Here is a 19,372-nt window from a genome sequence, read left to right as displayed (position 1 = left end):
ATGTATAACCCGACATAAGATTGGTACTGTTTCATAGAAATCTTTAATGACTTTAAATAAGGGTTCATTTCATATATTTTATATAGTCCTACATAACTATCATTTTTGAGAGCTTTTTATTGTTTATCCAGGAGCATACTGCAACTTCTCTTGCCTTTTGAATTAGGCTTTGTTATTTCCTCTATGCTACGTCTGGAGGTATTAGAATATTTCAAGGTTGTATAAGTGGAAAATATTTTACTTTTAGTTTTCAAAGGTATGTTTGCTAAGTATAAAATTCAGAGAGGACAGAATTGTTTTTCTTTTAGTCCTTTCATTAGTGTAGTTTCTTACACACTTGGTCTTTTTTTTTTTTTCTTTCTTTCTTTCTAATGTGGAATAAGGTACTATTTAATTTTGTTCTTCCATAGCTAATATTTTTAATGATTTTTTAATTTACAGTAAGTTTTGGACAATTTCATTTTTGTGTATCTTGGTATGATTTTATTCAAATTTCTTGTGCAAAAGGTGAATTTTTCTTGGAAATGTGGTGTTATAAGTTGAACTAAATTCAGAAATTTTAAATCTTTAAATATTTATTGCCTGCTCCTTTCTACTTTGAGAATTCTAATTATATGAATATAAGTTTCTTGATTTTGACACAGTGAACTATTATATGACTGATCTGTGATTTCCTTTATTTTTATTTTTGGACAGTTTTTATTGTTATATTCATTTAAGTTTGTAAATAATTTATTTACTGTGTGCAATCTATTAATCTCATGCGATGTATTCATTTCAGAAGTGTTTCTCTAAAAGTCACTCTTCTATGTCTTATATCTTTCACATTTCAATATTTGTCTATAATTTTTAATATATGTAATTATTGATTTTCAGTAGTTAATGAAAAAATATAAATACAGAAATTAAAAAATAATATTTTGATATGTATTGCCAAGTTGCTTTTCCTCTAGATTTTACATTATGCACCTTCTCACTAGTAGTGATTAAAATGTCTTTTTCTTGCACACATGCTGATGTAGTGAGTTACCCACACCTCCATCTTCACTGCCCCTGAGGTGAAAAGCACTCTTATTGAGCACTGTGGAATTTGAATTATACAGTGGTTTTGACTAGATTTCATTGAATTAGTGGAACGACTGTTTTACTATTATGATTATCAGTACACATATGTAATTCATATAGTAGTTTGCTCCTTTGGAAACCACAGGAAGTGGTTTTTTTTTTTTTTTTTTTGTGATTGGAGAACACTAGTATTATATGTATTTGAAACTATACATCATAAGCTAGAAACTTACTTTTCAGTGTTTTAAATCCTTACTTTTTTTTTTTTTGTTGTTTGCAGGTTTTATCTGAGAGAACTAATATTGAGCTTTGGGTTTGTGCCAACATCATTCGTCTCTTTAATGATGATAACACAATTCCCTTCATTGTACGTTATAGAAAGGAGCTCATTAATAACTTGGATGCTGATTCCTTGAGAGAAGTTCGACAGACCCTAGATGAGTTAAGGTAAGAAAGCGGGGGTGGGGGGGCAGCCTAATATTAGGAGTTAGAGGCCTTGAGATCCAATGAGAAGTGGGGCAAAAGGAGTGGCTGTATGTGTTGACAGTTCCAGTGTTTCATTTCCTTGAATTACTGTAATCTGAAAGTATTCCTCTTGTGACTGAGAAAGTCAGTTCTGATTTACATAGGAGTATATAGAGTCCCCCTCCTGGTGTGTGTATGCATAGCATGGGTGTGTAGCAGTTGTAAGGTGGCGGTGTGTGTCCCATCGCTTGACTGTTGGCCTTCTTTCAAAAATGATTGAGTGCAATGGCAAAATTAGCATTGTAAGCAGGTAACAGAGAAAAGTACATTTTGGTCTAAGTCTTCAACAGCTTCTATAAAGCTGTGTTCTTAATTCTACCCAATCCCTAAATGGAGAGTTCTGTAGAGGTGCCAGATGGCTTCCAACCTACAGTTGACTTAACAATTTCTTGACTGTATGATAGCCACACCGTAAGCATTCAGTAAAAGCCATAGTTTGAGCACACTGAATTTTAATTGTTTTCAAAGCTAGCGTTTTATGCTGCTGGACACTCTTGTGATTCTGTTCTCAGTCAGCTATGTGATCACAAGGGTAGCAACGCACGCCCCACAGTGCCTGTGTTCTGTGGCATGTGGCAGGGAGTGCTTGTCTCCCTTTATATTCTTTTAAAGATAATAGTAATTTAATCTTAGTCAATTATAAGTTTTAGATGGTTATAGAATGAAAGTACAGTATCTTTAAAAAATTATGCCTTTGGACATCATATAGTAACTCAGAAATTTGAGTACAAAAACCATAAGATCAACCATGTTACTGTTACTCAGAAACATTTGTTGAAACATTGTTCACCCTTTAGATGTTTAGTGCGTCTCTCCTACAGATACTGAGTTGTTAATGTGTATATTCTTCATGTATACAACAAGGATCTGATTAAAATTGTATATCACCCTTCCATGAAGCTATTCAAAAAGTACCAAGGATTATCTTCACAGTAATCCTGATAAATTTTCTGTGATATTTGGGGAATCTGTATATGCTAACCTTTCTGTCCTTTTTGTTGAAGTTCTTTTAATGCCAAGAGAATAATGTACTCTTGTAGTGAATTAGTCTTTCTTGGAGAGACAGAATCAATTAGCCAATGAAAAGTAAAAATGACTTGCTAATCAAAGATGCAAATCTTCTAGGGTATGCTCCAGCATCAAGGTATAAGAACTGGAGATTGTAAATCCTGTCTAAAAGGAGAGCCTTCATTTTTCTCTAGCAGATCACTGACAATTAGGGTTGTTTGTCTGCCCAGTTTGCTAGAACTTCCTCATCTTTCGTTAGTTCATTTGTTCATTCATTCCAGGAATTTAACCCAGGAAGGACCTCATGCTTGCCAGGCAGGCACCCAAACCCGAGCTTGCTATTTCTGAAAAGAAGTTGGGAATCTGGGGTTTTACATAAAAATTTCTGGATCAAACGAAGCCATCTCCCCCATAATGCAAAAACAAAAACAAAACAAAACAAAACAAAAATTGCCAAAAAAAAAAAGGGGGGGGGCCAGGGAGATGGCTCAGTAGAATAAGCACTTGCCTGGCAAGCACAAGGACCTGAGTTCAATCCCCAGTTCTGTCAAAACAAAACAAAAAAAAGCCATCTGTAGAGTATATGTGGAAGGCCAGCAGTTTGTAGATTCTGAAGTAGTTTTCTACATTAAAGCTTACTTATTATGGACAGAGTTTGAGGAATGTGTCATGTACAAGAATAATTTGCTGAAAAAAGTACTCTAACAATCATTGTAAGAAGGCAAGTAGAAACTTGATGTCAAGATTATTATTTGTTTTCATTTTCTATAAAAAGCCCTACTGTAAAAGAGTTCCATACCTTGGATTTCTATTAATAGAGGAATAGTTGAATATTAGTAAAGGAAGGTTCCTTGACGTAAGTGGGGGCTTTGCCTAGCTCTTAGATGTTTTTCTAGAGTATAGGCATTTATTTTTGGTAATGACATATGGTCTCTACTTTTTCTTAAGCTCAGAATTTTCTGTTAACTAGGGCTTTTTTTTCTCAACTTGTTCATTAAGGATAGATGAGGTCGGGGAGATGGCTCAGTAGAATAAGCGCTTCCCTGGCAAGTGCAAAGGTCTGAGTTCAATCCCCGGTTCTGCAAAAAAAAAAAAAAAAAAGGATAGATGAGAAGTCATGCTACTTTTTAATAAATGAAGTAAGTGGATAGAAAACATTAAGAGTGTTGTTTATATATTAAAAGTAAATATTGCTTCATGAAACATTGTTTCAGTATTACATATGTTTGTATAAATTGGGCTGGAAAGTGAAATATATTTCTTAGCATGTCCTGTCATTAGAAGGTTAATGAAGGTGGTCCTGTTGGCTTGAACCACTGGTGCTGGTAGATGCGTCTGTCCATTGGGTGGCTTGTACTGCTGGTGGTAGAAGTTGTGTAGTCAGATGGTAATCAAACAGTTTGAAGCACACTTGCGATTCAAAGAGCCTGGCAGCAAGATAATATGAATTATGACCTCATTATGAAGTCGGATAATAAAAATTCTGGGTAGGAAGAAACGTTTCTCTAAAGTTACTGCTTTTCTTCCTTAAAAGAAGGCCAACAGGACCTATAGTCCTTTTGTCATATTGCCCCTGGTAGCGATTAGTTAGCAACAGTTTTGGGCTGCCAGAACTATGAAAGGCATATAGGTTGTAATCTAAGAACTTGGTGTTCTGCACATTCTTTCCTTTAATTGATAATTTTCTGCCTTTAGTTTTTTTTTTTTTTTTTTCTTAATGTATTCAGTTGTTACAGGGTCTCACTATGCAGCTCGGACTTGTATGATTCTCCTGCTTTCAGCCTCCCCAATGCTGGGATTACAGGCATGAGCCACTGCGCCTGGACTCTGACTGGCTCAGCTCAGCCTGCCCTGGGGGTGGGGCTGGCGCACACTGTGGTGCTGAGGATTTGACCGCAGTCCCTGTGCTTGCTAAGCTTCCCTAAGCAGGCACTTTAGTCTGCTGTGCTATCTCGCTGGGTCCTCTTCCTTTAGTTTCAAAAAATATAGATAGATTTAAATTTCCATCAGTTATTTTTAATAATTTACATCACCTCTAACTTCCCTATCATTTTGACAATACCATTGTTAGGTATATCTTATTAATAGGAACAGGTAATAAAACGAGATTAAAAAGAATGTATAACAGTAAGATTCAGCTTGATGTTGTATTATGTGCCTGTAGTCCAAGTTACATAGGAGGCTAAGACAGGAAGATCTCAAGGTTATGGACAGCCTAGATGCTTTGATGAGATCTTATCTCAAAATTAAAAGAAAAAGGAGGGGGTTGGGAATATAGCTGAGTGAGAAGACATCTTACATAGCTCTGTGAATCCCTGGGTTCAATCCCCATTACTGCAAAGGAAATGAAACAAAACAAAGTATAAAGTATAATTGAATATTCATGTTGAAAAACCATTGTAAGTGGGCGTACTACTATGTCCACCCTTTCCCTTACCCCTATTTGTATATTGATTTCTGTACATTGTTCCATGTAATGAATAAGTTATTTTACATGGGGTCCTGGTTCTTTTTAGTGGAGAATGGTATGTAGCAAACAGTTGTGAGCTGGGTTGGTGGGAAGGTGCGTGCCTATAATCCTAGCATGCAGGAGGTAGAGGCAGGAGGATCTCTGCACACTCACGGCCAGCCTGATCTGCATAGTGAGCCCTGTCTAAAAGAGACACCCCCCCCAAAAAAAAAAAAAAGGAAAAAAAACAGTTGTAGGTGCCACGTGTGAGCAGTCCAAGCAGGGATACTCAATAGCAGGCAGCAAGCATTGCTAGTAACTTGGTTTCTAAGTGCCATTATCCTAATTCCAGGGCTGGTGCGAGGACAATTGCAGTTGGGAATATCTTGTAGCAGAGAATGAAAAGTGCCCAGAAGATGATGGGCACAAACAGAAGGATGTTTCTCCTGACCAAATATGGGGCAGAATTAGCATTGAAGGCGTAGAAATGGAGTATGACCACTACATGAAGAAGCCATGAGTCCATAATGATACCTAAATAAGCAAGTGCATAAAGCTTAATCAGGAACAGTATAATTACATAATCCCAAAATACTTCTCCACAAAATACTTACCAAAAGGAAATAAACAATGCCAGTATGATGGAGAAACCCACAAGACACCACCTTAGTCAAGAGTCAAAAGTTGATTAGCATAGGGACAAGTCAGAATCATTTGCCATCTGGTGAGATGTAGAAGAACAAGTGTCACTTTGATGATGTTTCTGCAGAGTGGCACCACACGAATTTAATTGTCAGGAAAGATCAGAAGAACTCTCAAAATAACTTTCTTGTAGTGTAAAGGCCTTAAAAATCAAAGAGACTGACGTACTGTTTGACCTTAAAGAAGCTATACACATGACTGGTACATGTAACACCTGATTTCAAAGGGAACCCTATACTGCAAAGGACATTATTGGCACAGTTGGTGAAACTTGAATAAGGTAACAATTCTGAGGCTGGATGATAATAGTGGATTATCTAATTAATAATTAGGTGATATTAATAGCATAACTTTGTATTGATAATAACCTATGACTGATGGTTGTATTATGATTTTGTAGGAGAATGTGGTCTATAGGGAATGTATACTCATATATTTGGGGATGCTGTTATTTTCAATGATTTGGTTTTCTTTTTTAAATGTATTTAGTACAGAGTCTACAGGGTCTCACTACACAGATCGGACTCATAGTGATTCTCCTGTTTTCAGCCTCCCAAGTGCTGGGATTACAGTTGTGTGCCACCACACCCAGTCTCCATTGCTGTTTCTTCGTGCCCCAGGGGCAGGGCTGGCACTGCACCCTGGGATCAAGCCCCTGTCTCTACATCTGCCAAAGCAGGTGCTTTAATCTGCTGAGCTATCTGGCTGGTCCTCAAATGATTTAGAAAGAAGAGGATTCTTTTTACTTTACCTGAAGTTTTCAATAAATTTGAAGAAGCCTTGAAAAGAAAGTTTTGCTATACAGGTCTTACATGTCACGAAATTTTTTATTTTCAGGGCAGTTGCAAAGAAGGTTCATAGTACAATTCAGAAGATTAAGAAGGAGGGAAAGATGTCTGAGTGTTTGTTAAAAGCCTTGCTGAACTGCAGAAGTTTTGAAGAACTAGAACATGTGGTAAGGAACTTTATTCTTTAGTGCCTGAATATATTATGACTTGGATCTTTTTATAGTTTAAGACATTAAAGGCTGAAGTTATTATCCATCATTTAATTCACCAAAATATTTATCTTTTACCCAGTTTTTTTTTTAATGTTAGGCCTTTAGCTTTTTAATAGATAGTTCTTGCCTTCAAGGAGTTATACAAATGTGCAGGTTAATGGAGGACTAAATTCGAGACAAGCATATAGGTAATTGATACAATAGTTAGTACAGTTGATCCTGCAGTTATTTGGAAGTTCTATATTTGCATAGTCAACCAAATGTAGGTTAATAATATTTGAAAAAATTGTGTCTCTGTTGACCGTTATAGTTTTTTGTTATTCTCTTGACAAAAAGTGTAACTATTTATATGATATTTGCATTGTATTAGGTATTTATAAGTAATCTAGAGATGATTTAATGTATACAGAAGAATATGATAGCTTATATGCAGATACTATTATTTTATGGAATGGAGTTGTACATATGTGCATTTGTATTTATAGGACTGTGGAGGGTGTTGCTGGAACCATTCCCCCATGGATATTATTGGAGGGTTGTATAGGAAGCTATAGGAATGAAGAACTCATTTGAGGAGAGATTGTGGATGTGGGTGTGTGTCAGCTTTTGAAGGGTGGATGAAGAGAGGAAAACCTAAGAAGATAAACAAAAAATGATCAGAGATATAGGAGGAGAGTCCAGAAGCAATGGTACATGGAACAGTAGGGAACAGGGTTTTAGAAGGAGGTTAGATATAGCAGGAAAGTTTGGCAAAATAGGCCCAAACAGGTGTATTTTGTAATTGAGAGATCATTGAGGTTCTTTGTGTTACCATGCTGAGCAACTTACATGGGCAAAGATGCCAGATGGTGGTGGGTGGGAGAGTAGATGTGGATTAAGAAGCAGAGTCACTGTGTACTGACAGCTTTTAGAGGAGCTGGCAGGAGGGGAGCAGACAGCCTTCAGTCCAGGCAGTGAGTTTTTTAGTTAAGTAAAACCAAACAAGTAACTAAACACAAAGGAAAGTCTGAAGAGTAAGATAAAGCACATACCACCCTCACGCAGCAAGTGTTGGCTCGTTAGTATGAGTTCATTTCTGAAGGAAGAGGCAAGGGTTGAAGAAAGGATATCTACAGCATTTTCGGTATGGCTTCTAGTTTTTCATGCTAGCTTTAATGTTTTCTTTTAAAAACCAAATCCTGTGTCATGTTTTTTATCTTTCCTGCCTAGTCTGCACCATATAAAACTGGGAGTAAAGGCACAAAAGCCCAAAGAGCAAAGCAGCTGGGACTAGAGGCAGCAGCCTTGACACTGCTTGAGAATCCAGGGAAACTCAATTTGCTGTCTTACATTCGACCGGATGTTAAAGGTACCAGCTTTAAAGAGACCAGCAGTCTTTTTCTCCTTCTCCCTCCCTCTCTCCTCTCCCCTCTCTTTCCATCTCCTCTCTTCTTTCTTTCTTTCAACCCAACAACATGTTAAAAATGGCTTCATTAAATATGTCCACACACAAAAGATTATGGCATACAAAGAAAAAGTCATTATATGTCCTGTAATAGATCTCTTGCCTAAACATTTAACTTCTCTTTCCTTTTTTAAAAAAATCTTTTATGTATTTGGTACAGGGTCTCACTATGCAGTTTGGACTAGTAGTGATCCTCCTGTCTCAGCCTTCCCAGTGCTGGGATGACAGGCCTACGCCACTATGCCTGGTTTTGGAGCCAGCTCAGCGCGCCCAGGGTACTGGAGCCAAGACGGCATGTGATCCTGGGGACTGAACCCTTATGCTTGCCAGGAAGGCACTTAGGCTGCTGTGCTATCTCCCTAGCCCAACTTTTCTTTCTTGATAAAGTGCTTATTCTAGTCATTTCCTCATTTTTATGTTGTTTTTCTTTTACTTAATAGTCTTTAAATATTTTTCAGGTAGTTTTTGTTACTTATGTGTGCTCCAGGTCTTTTCTCCCAGCTTGTAACTTGTCTTCTTTATGCCATCTCTTGGCAAATAGATAGCCTTAGTTTTAGATTTGTTAACCTTTTAATATAATAGTTTTTCCTTTTTAGAGGAGTTCCTTCATATCCTAAAGCTTTGAAGATTCTTGTATATTGTCTTTTAAAGCTTTTATTCTAATTCTAAAAGTTTAGCATAAAATTCATTTCTATTGTTCTGAAAGTATTATATATCAGCACTATGCACAGGGTGTAAATTAAAGCCCCACTCCTATGCTTCTGCTTTGCAGGGAATTAAGTGTCTTTTTCTGAATTTTACCTCCAAGCATGTCTTCCTATTCTTTTGTATGTGAGAGAGAATGAGAGGAGGGAGGAAGGGAGAAGTACTTCCAGAGAAATGACGATGCGGTTCACGTCAGAATGCATTGGGGTTTTTTCCCTCAAAATGAATGTTACAGTGCAAACTTTCTGGATAACTGCCTTTTCTTCAGAATGGCTTTTAGGTTTGAGTGGGGAGATGAATCATTTAAGAAAAATACTTATTTTTTATGTTCAGAAGACTTGTAGATAAAGAGCATGTGATGTTTTGATATATATTTATTTTATGTATAAGTGCATAAAAATGATTATTGTAATTAAATGGAACTATGCATGATAATCAAATTAATATCAGTCATCTCACAGTTAACTTTTTTGTGGAAAAAGTCTATTCTTAGCAGATTTTCAGTATACAGTGCAATATTATTGGCTGTAATCCCCATTCTGTACAGATTAGATTTCTCGGCTTATTCAGCTTAACTGCCAGTAACTGCAACTTTGCCCTGTATCTCCCTGTCCCAGCTCTAATTCCTTTTGGCCTTCTTTTTATTCTTGGACCTTCGAGGCACAGATGTCTGTAGGGGGCAGTCTCTCCTAACAAAATCTCTGTGTTGTACTTGACTAGAAAGTCATGCATACCATAATGTATTTTGATTTTACATAATCCAGAAAACTATTTAAAATTGGAATTTGTAATTTGAAAATTGAGTGTGTATATCTGTAAGACAAAATTATCTGTCATATACAAGCATACCTCTCAATATTTGTGAAAATAGTAAGGAAAAGAAAAAGCAGAATGGGATTTTTTTAAGTTAGAGATGGTTGAAATAAATAAAATTAAAATTTGCTTAATTCTAAATGTGTATTTTTATTGAAAAGGTGAAAGATTTATGCAATCTGAAGAGAAACCAGAGTATTGTGTCTGTAATGAGATTTCAAATGGTTGCAACATTTAACATTTTAATAAGAACTGAGACTGAAGAGTCAAGCCTGAAGCTTAACCGCAGTAGGAACTGTCTGTGCTCCCCGTGGATGTTGGAGCTTGTGGAATGGTGCAAACACAAAGCTCTATTGCCTGTTTTCTCCTTTTGGCTTTTTCTGTTTCCCACCTCCTTTGGCACAAAGGTCTACTTGGTTCTTACAGATTCAGAGTTTTTACTGGGTAGGTTTTCTTTTTTTTTTTTTTTTAAGACAGAGACTTGATTTGTAGTGTAAGCTGCCCGGCGCTCATTACGCAGCTCAGGTTGGCCTCAAACTCATGGCAGTCGTCCTGCTTCAGCCTCCCAACTGCTGGGATTCCAGGCAGGCACCACTGTGCCCAGCTCCCTGGGTAGGCTTTTACTAAGCATCTCTTTCGATTGTTACATATGGTGATGTTCCTGGAATTAGTGATGATGAACACCAGGTGGTGATATTTCTGATCATGCAGATACCTCAGGACCCAGTATAGTTATGGTAGCATTTGGAGCCCTAACAGGACTCTCTGCTTGCTTTATTCCCTTTCTTGTATACTGATCACAAATGTAGAAGAATTATAATTAATTGCAAGTAAGCAAATAGGCACTACTTTTTAAAGTTCATGTGAAATGTTTTTCTCTTCTTGTGATCTCCTTATGCTACATGCCTGCACATAGCCACCTTCTGTTCTATTACTGTTTTTCTAAAGAAACATTTTTACAATTATCATAATTCCTCCAAGAAATACTTAAGAGACCAGCTATTTTGCCCTGGCCCCCTATTAGATACTTCTTGCTTGCCACAGACCAATAACATTTTAGTTTGAATCAAAAAACTATACTGTGCCACAGATGGACGAGATCACACGTCCTTGGGTTGTAGCAGGCAGGCAGGTTATTCTGTTACAGATAGGAGGTAGCAAAGTAAAGATGGAGGGAAAAGATTGGCTGTTCAATTTCTTTTTTTTTTTTTTTTTTTTAATGTATTCAGTACAGGGTCTATACAATCTCGCTACACTGATCAGACTCATAGTGAGCTGCTGGCAGAGGCTTGAGTAGTATCTATGGACGAGCTACTGAGGAGGGATTTCCCTTCTGTTCAACTTTTTCTTACAGGTTTGGAGGGTTGGAGAGTCTGCTGTTAGAAAGAATACATTATGAGGAAGGGATATAATTTTTACATTCTGTGGATCTCATTTTCTCCTGACTTCACTGAAATACTCAACTTTTGGAACTCTTGTTATCCTTGGTTATACTAATACCAACACCCGATTTTATGTGATTAGAGAAGGAGCCTTTTCAAAATGGATAAGATTTCTTTTCCAATTCTTTTCTGCTTGGACTGAGAGGGATATGTGATTTTTAAAGAACTTCTCAGCTGACTGATAATTTCTACCTCTTCCTGAGACCACTGCTCTAGAGGCAGGCTAAATTGCCTCCCTAGCTACTGAGTATCACAGTTACCTCAGATGTTCTATCAAACAATACAGTCCCACAATCTGGCCATCTAAATACATATATTTGAGACAGGGTCTTCCTATGTGGCCCAGGCTGGCTTTGAACTCACTGTGATCCTCCTGCCTCTGCTTCTCGAGTACTGGGATTATAGGTGTGTACCAGCACACCTGGCTTAGAATGTGTATATATTTTTGTTATAGTTTGTATCTAGTTGTCCCCCCAAAGCCTCATGTAGTCAGCGGCTTCTAGAGTTTGTGATTAATTCATGAGCCAATGTAGGAATTGTGGGTATGAGTACTGCCCCTGCCCTGGGGTGGATAATCTGCATTACCATGTAAGGAGGGGAGAGAAGCTTGCTAGAAACTGCAGCTGCTGTTCTTCCCTTTGTTCTTTGCTATTTTCCACCCATGAATGGCTGCCCTCTGCCATGTACCACTCTGCCTTGGAACCATTCAACTGTGGACTGAAAACTCCACTAACTGTGAGCTAAATAAACCTTTCCTTCCTTAATTCTGGATGTTAGGTATTTTGTTCCAGCAACAAGAGAAGAGTAAGGCACTTTTTATTTTATTTTATGATTTAATTTTTTTTAAAAGAATGTATTTAGTACAGGGTCTCACCACACAGATCAGATTTGTAGTGATCCTCCTGTTTTCAGCCTCCCCACTGCTGGGATTATAGGCATGTTCCTCCATGCCCAGTCTCAATCCCTGTCTTGGTGCACCCTGGGGATGGGGGCCAGCACGGCATGCCAGGTATCAAACCCTGGTCCCTGCATCTGCCTACGCAGGCGCTTTAATCTGCTGAGCTATCTGGATGGCTCAACAATTTTTATTTTTTAATGTTTATGTTTTTTAATCAATAAAAAATAGCAAAAAAAAAATAGAAACTATACAATTCACTAATCAAAATAATAGGAATTCAGTAATGCTTGCTGTATTATGTAATGTTGTCGTCAAATTCGTTGTTTAGATTACCAGGTGTAAGCATGCAAAATTGGCGAGAAAAATAAAAGGTATAAGAAATTAAAAAAGAGAATAAAAAATTTAAGCATCAACTGCTCCTTTTAATAAACCATCAGAAATCAGCAGTATGATTATCCAAGCTATCCTGTATATATACGTAAACATATCTTTTTTCCTTCTTTCCTTCTTTCTTTTGTCCTTTTCCTCATCTCAGTTCTTTCCCTTCGAACAGATTCTTTCACTTTCACAGTATCTATTATACCTTTCAGATTTTATTTACTTTCAGGTTGTTACAATTATGAGACAATATGTTTACACACGTGGGTCTTATTTATTTCACTTGTGATTATGGTCTTCAATTGCATCCATTTACCTATAAAAGTCTCGAGTTTATCTATTTTATAGCCAAGTAATACTCCATTGTGTTTATTAATTTATTTTTATTTTTTATTTTTTGTACTGGGGGATCGAACTCAGGAACTTATGCTTCTCTGGCGGGTGCTTGTGCCACTAAGCTATCTCCCTGGCCCTCCATTGTGTTTTTAACAAATACGTAGTATATTTTATTTTTAGGTCTTCAGACCATACTTTGCAATTCTTTGTGCTAGAGCTCAATATTATTTGAATTAAATGAGGTTCATTAATTATAGAAACTTCTCAAATTGTATTCCTTTCATATGGCAGGGCTTTGTACCAGTCCTTCATTAATGGAAAGTTCGTCGTTTCCTCCTGACTTTCTTTGTTTGCAGCAGTGCTTTGCATTGTATGTTCCATACTTACTACTTACTGACTTAGACCTTGGTTTTTTTATTATTCTTTTTGTAATGATGCTCTGAGGTCCTTTGGGGATCTAGGCTTGATTGCATAGAGAACAAGTTTTTTTTCTTTTTCTGACATGGTGCTTCGTTATGTATTTCAGTTTGCTCTTGAACTAACTGTAGCCTAGTCTAGCCTCAAACTTACAGTGATCTTCCTGCAAGATTAGGTGTGTCCCATCACACCTGGCACATAGAGAGCAATATCTTAGATGAAGATTGATCTAGGGAGGTGGTTAATGTAAGAGTAACTATATATTGAGTTCTTCTATGTGCCATAGCTGTCCTAAGTCTTCTCCATTATACATATAACTTTCTGCCTTATGCAAGTCACTTGTTACCAAAAATTTCCTTGTAGATAAATTCTCTTAAAGTGTGAATAGAATCTCTATTAATGTTAGTGACCACACTTCCCTGAATTTCTTTCAGATAAATAGTTATTTCAGTGGTTGGCATTTGCTGTCATAATACAGACCCCCAAAGGCATTTTCTGTTCATTAATTGTACTACAAAAAATTCTGTTCCACTATTGTCTCTGTGCCTGTTACTCATTAAAACTATACTCATAGAAAAATATATCCATGAGTCTCAATGCTTGTGTAATTCAAGCCTTAATATAAAACAACAGTAGTAAGGCTTTGTTACAAATCAAATAATAAGGACAAAAGAAACGAAATAGAGCTATGAATTGCTCTTAGCCAGGGCATAAGTGGATGCTGTAGAAGCTGTGATGTATCAGGCTCGCTGCTGTGGGTCAGCAGACCACAAGTGCTCGGAGAAAACTAGTTGGTCTGATTGTGAAAATGAACACCTGACTGATTGATTGTTCTTGCTTTGTGTTGATTAAGCTTAAGGAATTCAAATGGATCATTGAAAATGAATAAATATTTTATTCCCAATATACAAATATTAATAATTCTTTGTGAGGGAGAATTTTTTTGGTAACAAATTGTATGGTTTGGGATATGATTAATGTATTTTTGATCTTTGCAATCACTTCATGAAGAAGATAGTATTATTCTATTTTTTATAGGACACTGAGGTAGACAAGTCAAGTAAGTTGTCCAGTAATTAAAAATTACTGGTGGAACCTGGTGTAGACCAGCAGCTGTCTCCAAGCTGCGTTTTTCCCCACTGTAACTAACACGTTATGTAAAGGCCTTGTGTTACTGCTGTGGAGACTGGCTCTTGTTACATATGGAAGCAAGTTACTGCTGTCATACCTTTCTATCTTAGGTGGTTTGTCAATTTAAGATTTTATTTTGACTGGAATTTAATGTAATGTGATTTAATTATAGACTTTAAAACTAATGTTAGACTTATTTCTGTTCTGTCTCACCCCTTTTCCTAAAGGGCTTTCTGCACTCCAGGATATTGAGACAGGAGTGCAGCATATTTTAGCAGACATGATTGCTAAAGACAAAGACACGCTTGACTTCATTCGGAAATTGTGAGTAACTCTTTATAGAGTTTTCTGCTTTGTGGACTCACGCTGTTAAGGGTCACATGGTTTGTGCTAATACCAGTATTCATTAAAAACTTTGTACTGAGAATTTTTTTTTTTTTAAGTAGCAGAATTCTTTGTTCAAACAAAACAGAACCCTAATATATAAAACAGATAAAAGAAAAGTTGTTTTAATTGAATTCTGAGCAGGGAGCCTGGAACTTTGCCTCCTCATCTTCTTTCCTCAGCGGAGGGCCTAGATGAACACAGTGTGCAAACTACCGCTTTTCACAGTTTTTCCCAAGGAGAGACTCATGTCCATTTAGAATAGTGCCATAGCTTTTTAAACATGGTAATTGTAATGTGTATGCTTGACTTATGTCTATAATATTTCATCCTTGGTATTTACCTGTGGTTGGGTTGATTTAGAATGATGATGTCAGGTGTGGTGCCTAGGGCTGGCCTCAAAACAAGCGTCAGCTGCTGGGGAGAGCAGCTTATCCATGGCGTCACAGTTTGAATGTGAGAGACTGATGCGAGGTCTTTGTTAGAGTCTTTTGGGCTTATAGATTTATGCCTCTTTAAAAAGCCCTTTAAAACATTTTTTTGTACTCTGTCATTCTTTTTCTGCTACCTATTGGAAGAGAAGACAGTTTTCTGCTAGATTTCCCCTCCCTTCGCCAACATCTCCACTGTTTCTTATTAGGTTTTTGTTAATGCAAGGGACACACTGTTCTGTATTATCAGTGGTCCTAGCTGGAGTGAGAGGAAGTGGGGTAACTGCTCAGGTTGAAAACTGTTTTTGTTAGTAATTATGCTGTTGAAATTTGGTTCAGATTTACAAATTGCTATTGGAAGCCATCCTAGTACGTCCTTTTGTTTGACTTCTCAGCTTTTAATCGACTGTGACTGCCTAATTCAGTGGTTAGAGACGGATGATATTTAGACTAGTATTATTGGCCTGATTCCTTAGATACCATATTGGAGCATCATTAAACAAATACAGTTTGATAACGGCTTTTTTGCTGTCTGCAGTATATGTTAATAACTACTTATGTTTTGACTATTTGTGTATCTGAGCAGGTGCCAAAATAGATACATTTGTATTCAGTCATCTCTGGCAAAAGTATCCTCAAAGAAAGTAAATGAGAAAGATGTTGATAAATTTCAACTCTACCAGAACTTTTCATGTAACATAAGAAACATTCAGCACCATCAGGTAAATAAGGAAATTGCTTATGCATACAGATGATGGTAGTAAAATAACAATACTTTGATTTGAAGAATTTCATGTCATATATTTTCTTTCTTTATATGTAAAATTATAAGTTATCATGTTTTCCTGATTTTATAAATTGCAAACTGAAGACTCAGACAAGTTAGTAACACTGAAAATTTTTAGCAGGTGTCTTGTTTTTTGGCTGGTGATCTTTCTTGTTAGACTCTGCTTTCTAATATGCTTGGATTAGTGCTTAGTTCTAGATGTTTTCCACATGCAACACAAATCAGATGGTTAGAATAAAGTGCTAAAGATCTCATTTAGTCGTTTCAGCCATAGTCATTGTATCTGGGCCTTCTAGTTTTTCATTGTACTAATATTTTTTTCTAAAATGTAGTGATAGGCTATATGTACACTATAGAATGTGGCTTTTAAAGAATAAAAGGAGGAGTTACAAATCAAAAGTACGGTAGTGCTGACTTTTGTATTTACATGTGTAGTTAGTGTAACCAGTGTTCTTCATATGGCTTTGAGTCATCGCACAGTGTCTTCATTGCAGCCATAGGGACTCTAATACTTCACGTAGAACAGGCTCAGGAGTGGCACACTCCCTTCTTTTTGTTTGTCTTGGCAGTCGTAATTTCGCCTGTTAAATAGAAAAAGATTTAACTGTTGAAAAATTTGCATAACCAAAGATGTGCTCTTCAACATGTTAAGAGTGTTTTGAAGAGTGTTTTAACATTTTAGACCATGGTACCTTGGTTTATGAATTTCTTTTTCCATGATGCTAAATTTCACAGAAATTATTCTGTGATTCTGAGTGCAACCAGAATACCGTTGTGATTGCTTTTATATGCTTGCAAGTTTGTTGCACCAGAATCACAGAACAGGTTCTGTGACCACCATCACGGAAAGAACGAAGTCTGTGAACTGAGGCACCACTGTGTAGTCCGAGTTGTTGTGTAATCAGTCTTTAAATTTTTTTTCTCATTTTGGAATAATTTTTCTATATGTAAAATTCTTGTAGTATTTAGACTATACCATCCACACCCTGTGGTGTATCCTCCTGTGGCTCTTGGTGAGTAACCTTTGTTCATGACAGATCACTTCAGCTGCATTTAGGATTCTTTGTTATATGTCTTGTAAAAGCTTGATTTTAATCTGACTTGTGGGTATCTGAGTTTGTCCTACTTGAATTTCATTGTGAGTCTTAGAAGTGTAGATTAGTGTTTTTTCTCAGCATTGGGAAATTGTTTCTTCAGATACTCTTTTTTGACACAGAGCCTCACATGTAGTTCGGGCAGGCCTTGAACTCACTTTGGAGACCAGGCTGGCTTTGAACTTGTGGGAATCCTGTCTTAGCCTTCTGAGTGCTGGGATTAGAGGCATACATCACCGTATGTCTGGCTTCTTCAAATATTTTTTCTCCTCTTCTGGGAATCCCATTCTATGTAGTGGGTAGGCATGGTAGTATCCCACAGATCCCTTAGGCTCTCTCCCCTTTTTCTTTTCCCCCCAATCCCTTGCCACTCCCCATAACTTTCTTCTCCCCTCACCTCTCCTCTTTTCTTCTCATATGGTGTAATTTCTTTTGACTTATTCTCAAGTTTGCTGATTTGTTCTTTGCTTGCTCAAATTTGCGATTGAATACCTCTGGTGGATCTTTCATTTCAATTATTGCATTTTTTCAGTCTATAATGTCTATGGTGGTAGGCAGGAACTTGGCTCAGGAACTTAATTCTTTTCAAAATTCTGGTTGCAGAAGTTGCTCCACAATTCTGGTTGCAACTAAATTGTAAGCACTGTATTTGGTTGCTTTTTATAGTTTACAACATTTTTTTATTCTTTTGTATTTTTTGTGCATCACTCTCCTAGCTTCTTTTAGGTCTCTTTCCATGATACCCTTTAACTCTGAGCATATTTCAGGGTTTTTTTTTTTTGGTGGTACCAGGGATTGAACTCAGGCACTTGCGCTTGCCAGGCAAGTGCTTATTCTACTGAGCTATCTCCCTGGTCTCAGGTGGTTAATTTAAAGTCTTTATTTTGTAAATTCAATGTTTAAGCTCCTTTAGGACAGTTTATTTTTTATTTTTTTTTAATGTATTTGTTACAGGGTCTTGCTAAGCGGCTCGGACTCATAGTGATTCTCCTGTCTTAGCCTCCCCAGTGCTGGGATTACAGGTGTGTGCCACCACTCCTGGATGCTGTGGCTGGCTCACTGTGCCCTGGGGTGGGGCTGACACAGCATGTGGTTCCAGGGATTGAACCTGGGTCCCTGCAGTTGCCTGAGCAGGTTGTCAGTCCACTGATCCATCTGATCAGCCCTGGTAAAGGCCATTTCTTATTTTTAGATACTTTATCTTGTTTTTCTTGTTTTTTTAGATACTTTGTCTAATAAAAACTGGATATTTTGAATATTATAACATGAAAATCACCTTTTCCGTTTCCTGGTGTTACTGCTACTTGTTGCTTTAGTAACTTCTAAACTTTTTAAAAATCTGTGTATTCTTTTTCTGTGTGTGGTCACTGAAAACTCTCTCCCTTTAGTTTAGTAACTATTAGCTTGCTATTTGATAGAGTTTTCATTGTCTCGAGCTCTCTTCATTCCTCTCACCCAAAGAAAACAAAACAAAACAAAACATACAACCTTTCTCAGCCTTTGTAGACTGATTATATGTTGAATTATATAGATTCTTCCTTCATCTGGTTTAATGCTTTTGATTTTGTAGTTTTTTTTGGTTCTAGGATTGCAAACTGTGTTTTCTTTATGGGAATTGACCCCACTATTGTTTTAATCTTAGCCTTATATGATATGAAATGTCTTCCCTTAATCTTCTGCCAGGGCTTTCTAGTCATTTGGCTGACTGAGCCCAGGGCTTTCACACTGAGCTTTATTTCCAGTGGCTCCCCCCACTCCCTTAAAAAAAAAAAAAAAAAGGCCTTGCTGACTTGCAGTCCTAGTTAAGCCTCCTGGAAGGATTACTGGCATGTGCCACCATACCCAGCTAGTGAAATTCATTTACAGAAACACATGCCAGACCAGATTGGTCTGTCAAAAGACAAAATCACAACATACTGAATTTAAAGATCTTAATTGGCTTCTATTTGCAGCTCTAGAATTGAAAAACACCTCAATGTATAAAGTGGAATGAGCTCTTCCAATGAGCTGAGCAGAGGTGTTCGCTTTGAGGCAGTAAAGGGCTGAGGAAAGCAGGAACAGAGCATCCAGGAACAAAACGTGGTGTGGGGGTTGCAAAGTTACTTTCTTTGTAGAGTTAAAGCAGCGGAGACTTCTTACCATTCTGGCTAAAACTGTCTTATTTGGAGATTTGGCTATTACTGTCTTTCTCACTATCCTAATTTCTTGGAAGATCAGACAGGTAAGCTTGATGTCTTGGACGTTTAGCATGAGTGACTCCATTTTAGTTTGAATTGTTGGACCTCATGCAGGAGTTCCTCCCAGACCAGTGACTGCCTGTGCACTTCATGCCGGAACCTTGTGGTCCTAGCCCTGGTACGCGT

General features: G+C 37.2%; 1 protein-coding gene across 1 annotated transcript in view; it reads left to right on the top strand.

The window, feature by feature from the left end:
• Nucleotides 1-19,372, top strand: part of Srbd1 (S1 RNA binding domain 1) — a 236,736-nt gene that overhangs the window by 26,086 nt on the left and 191,278 nt on the right. The window contains 5 exon segments of the mRNA XM_023711259.1: nt 1,346-1,512; nt 6,587-6,704; nt 7,959-8,097; nt 14,541-14,637; nt 15,715-15,850. Coding sequence (XP_023567027.1) covers nt 1,346-1,512; nt 6,587-6,704; nt 7,959-8,097; nt 14,541-14,637; nt 15,715-15,850 — 657 coding nt within the window.

Source organism: Octodon degus, unplaced genomic scaffold (assembly GCF_000260255.1).
Source record: "Octodon degus isolate 3935 unplaced genomic scaffold, OctDeg1.0 scaffold00020, whole genome shotgun sequence".
NCBI lineage: Eukaryota > Metazoa > Chordata > Mammalia > Rodentia > Octodontidae > Octodon > Octodon degus.
This window is presented reverse-complemented; position numbering and strand designations above follow the sequence as displayed.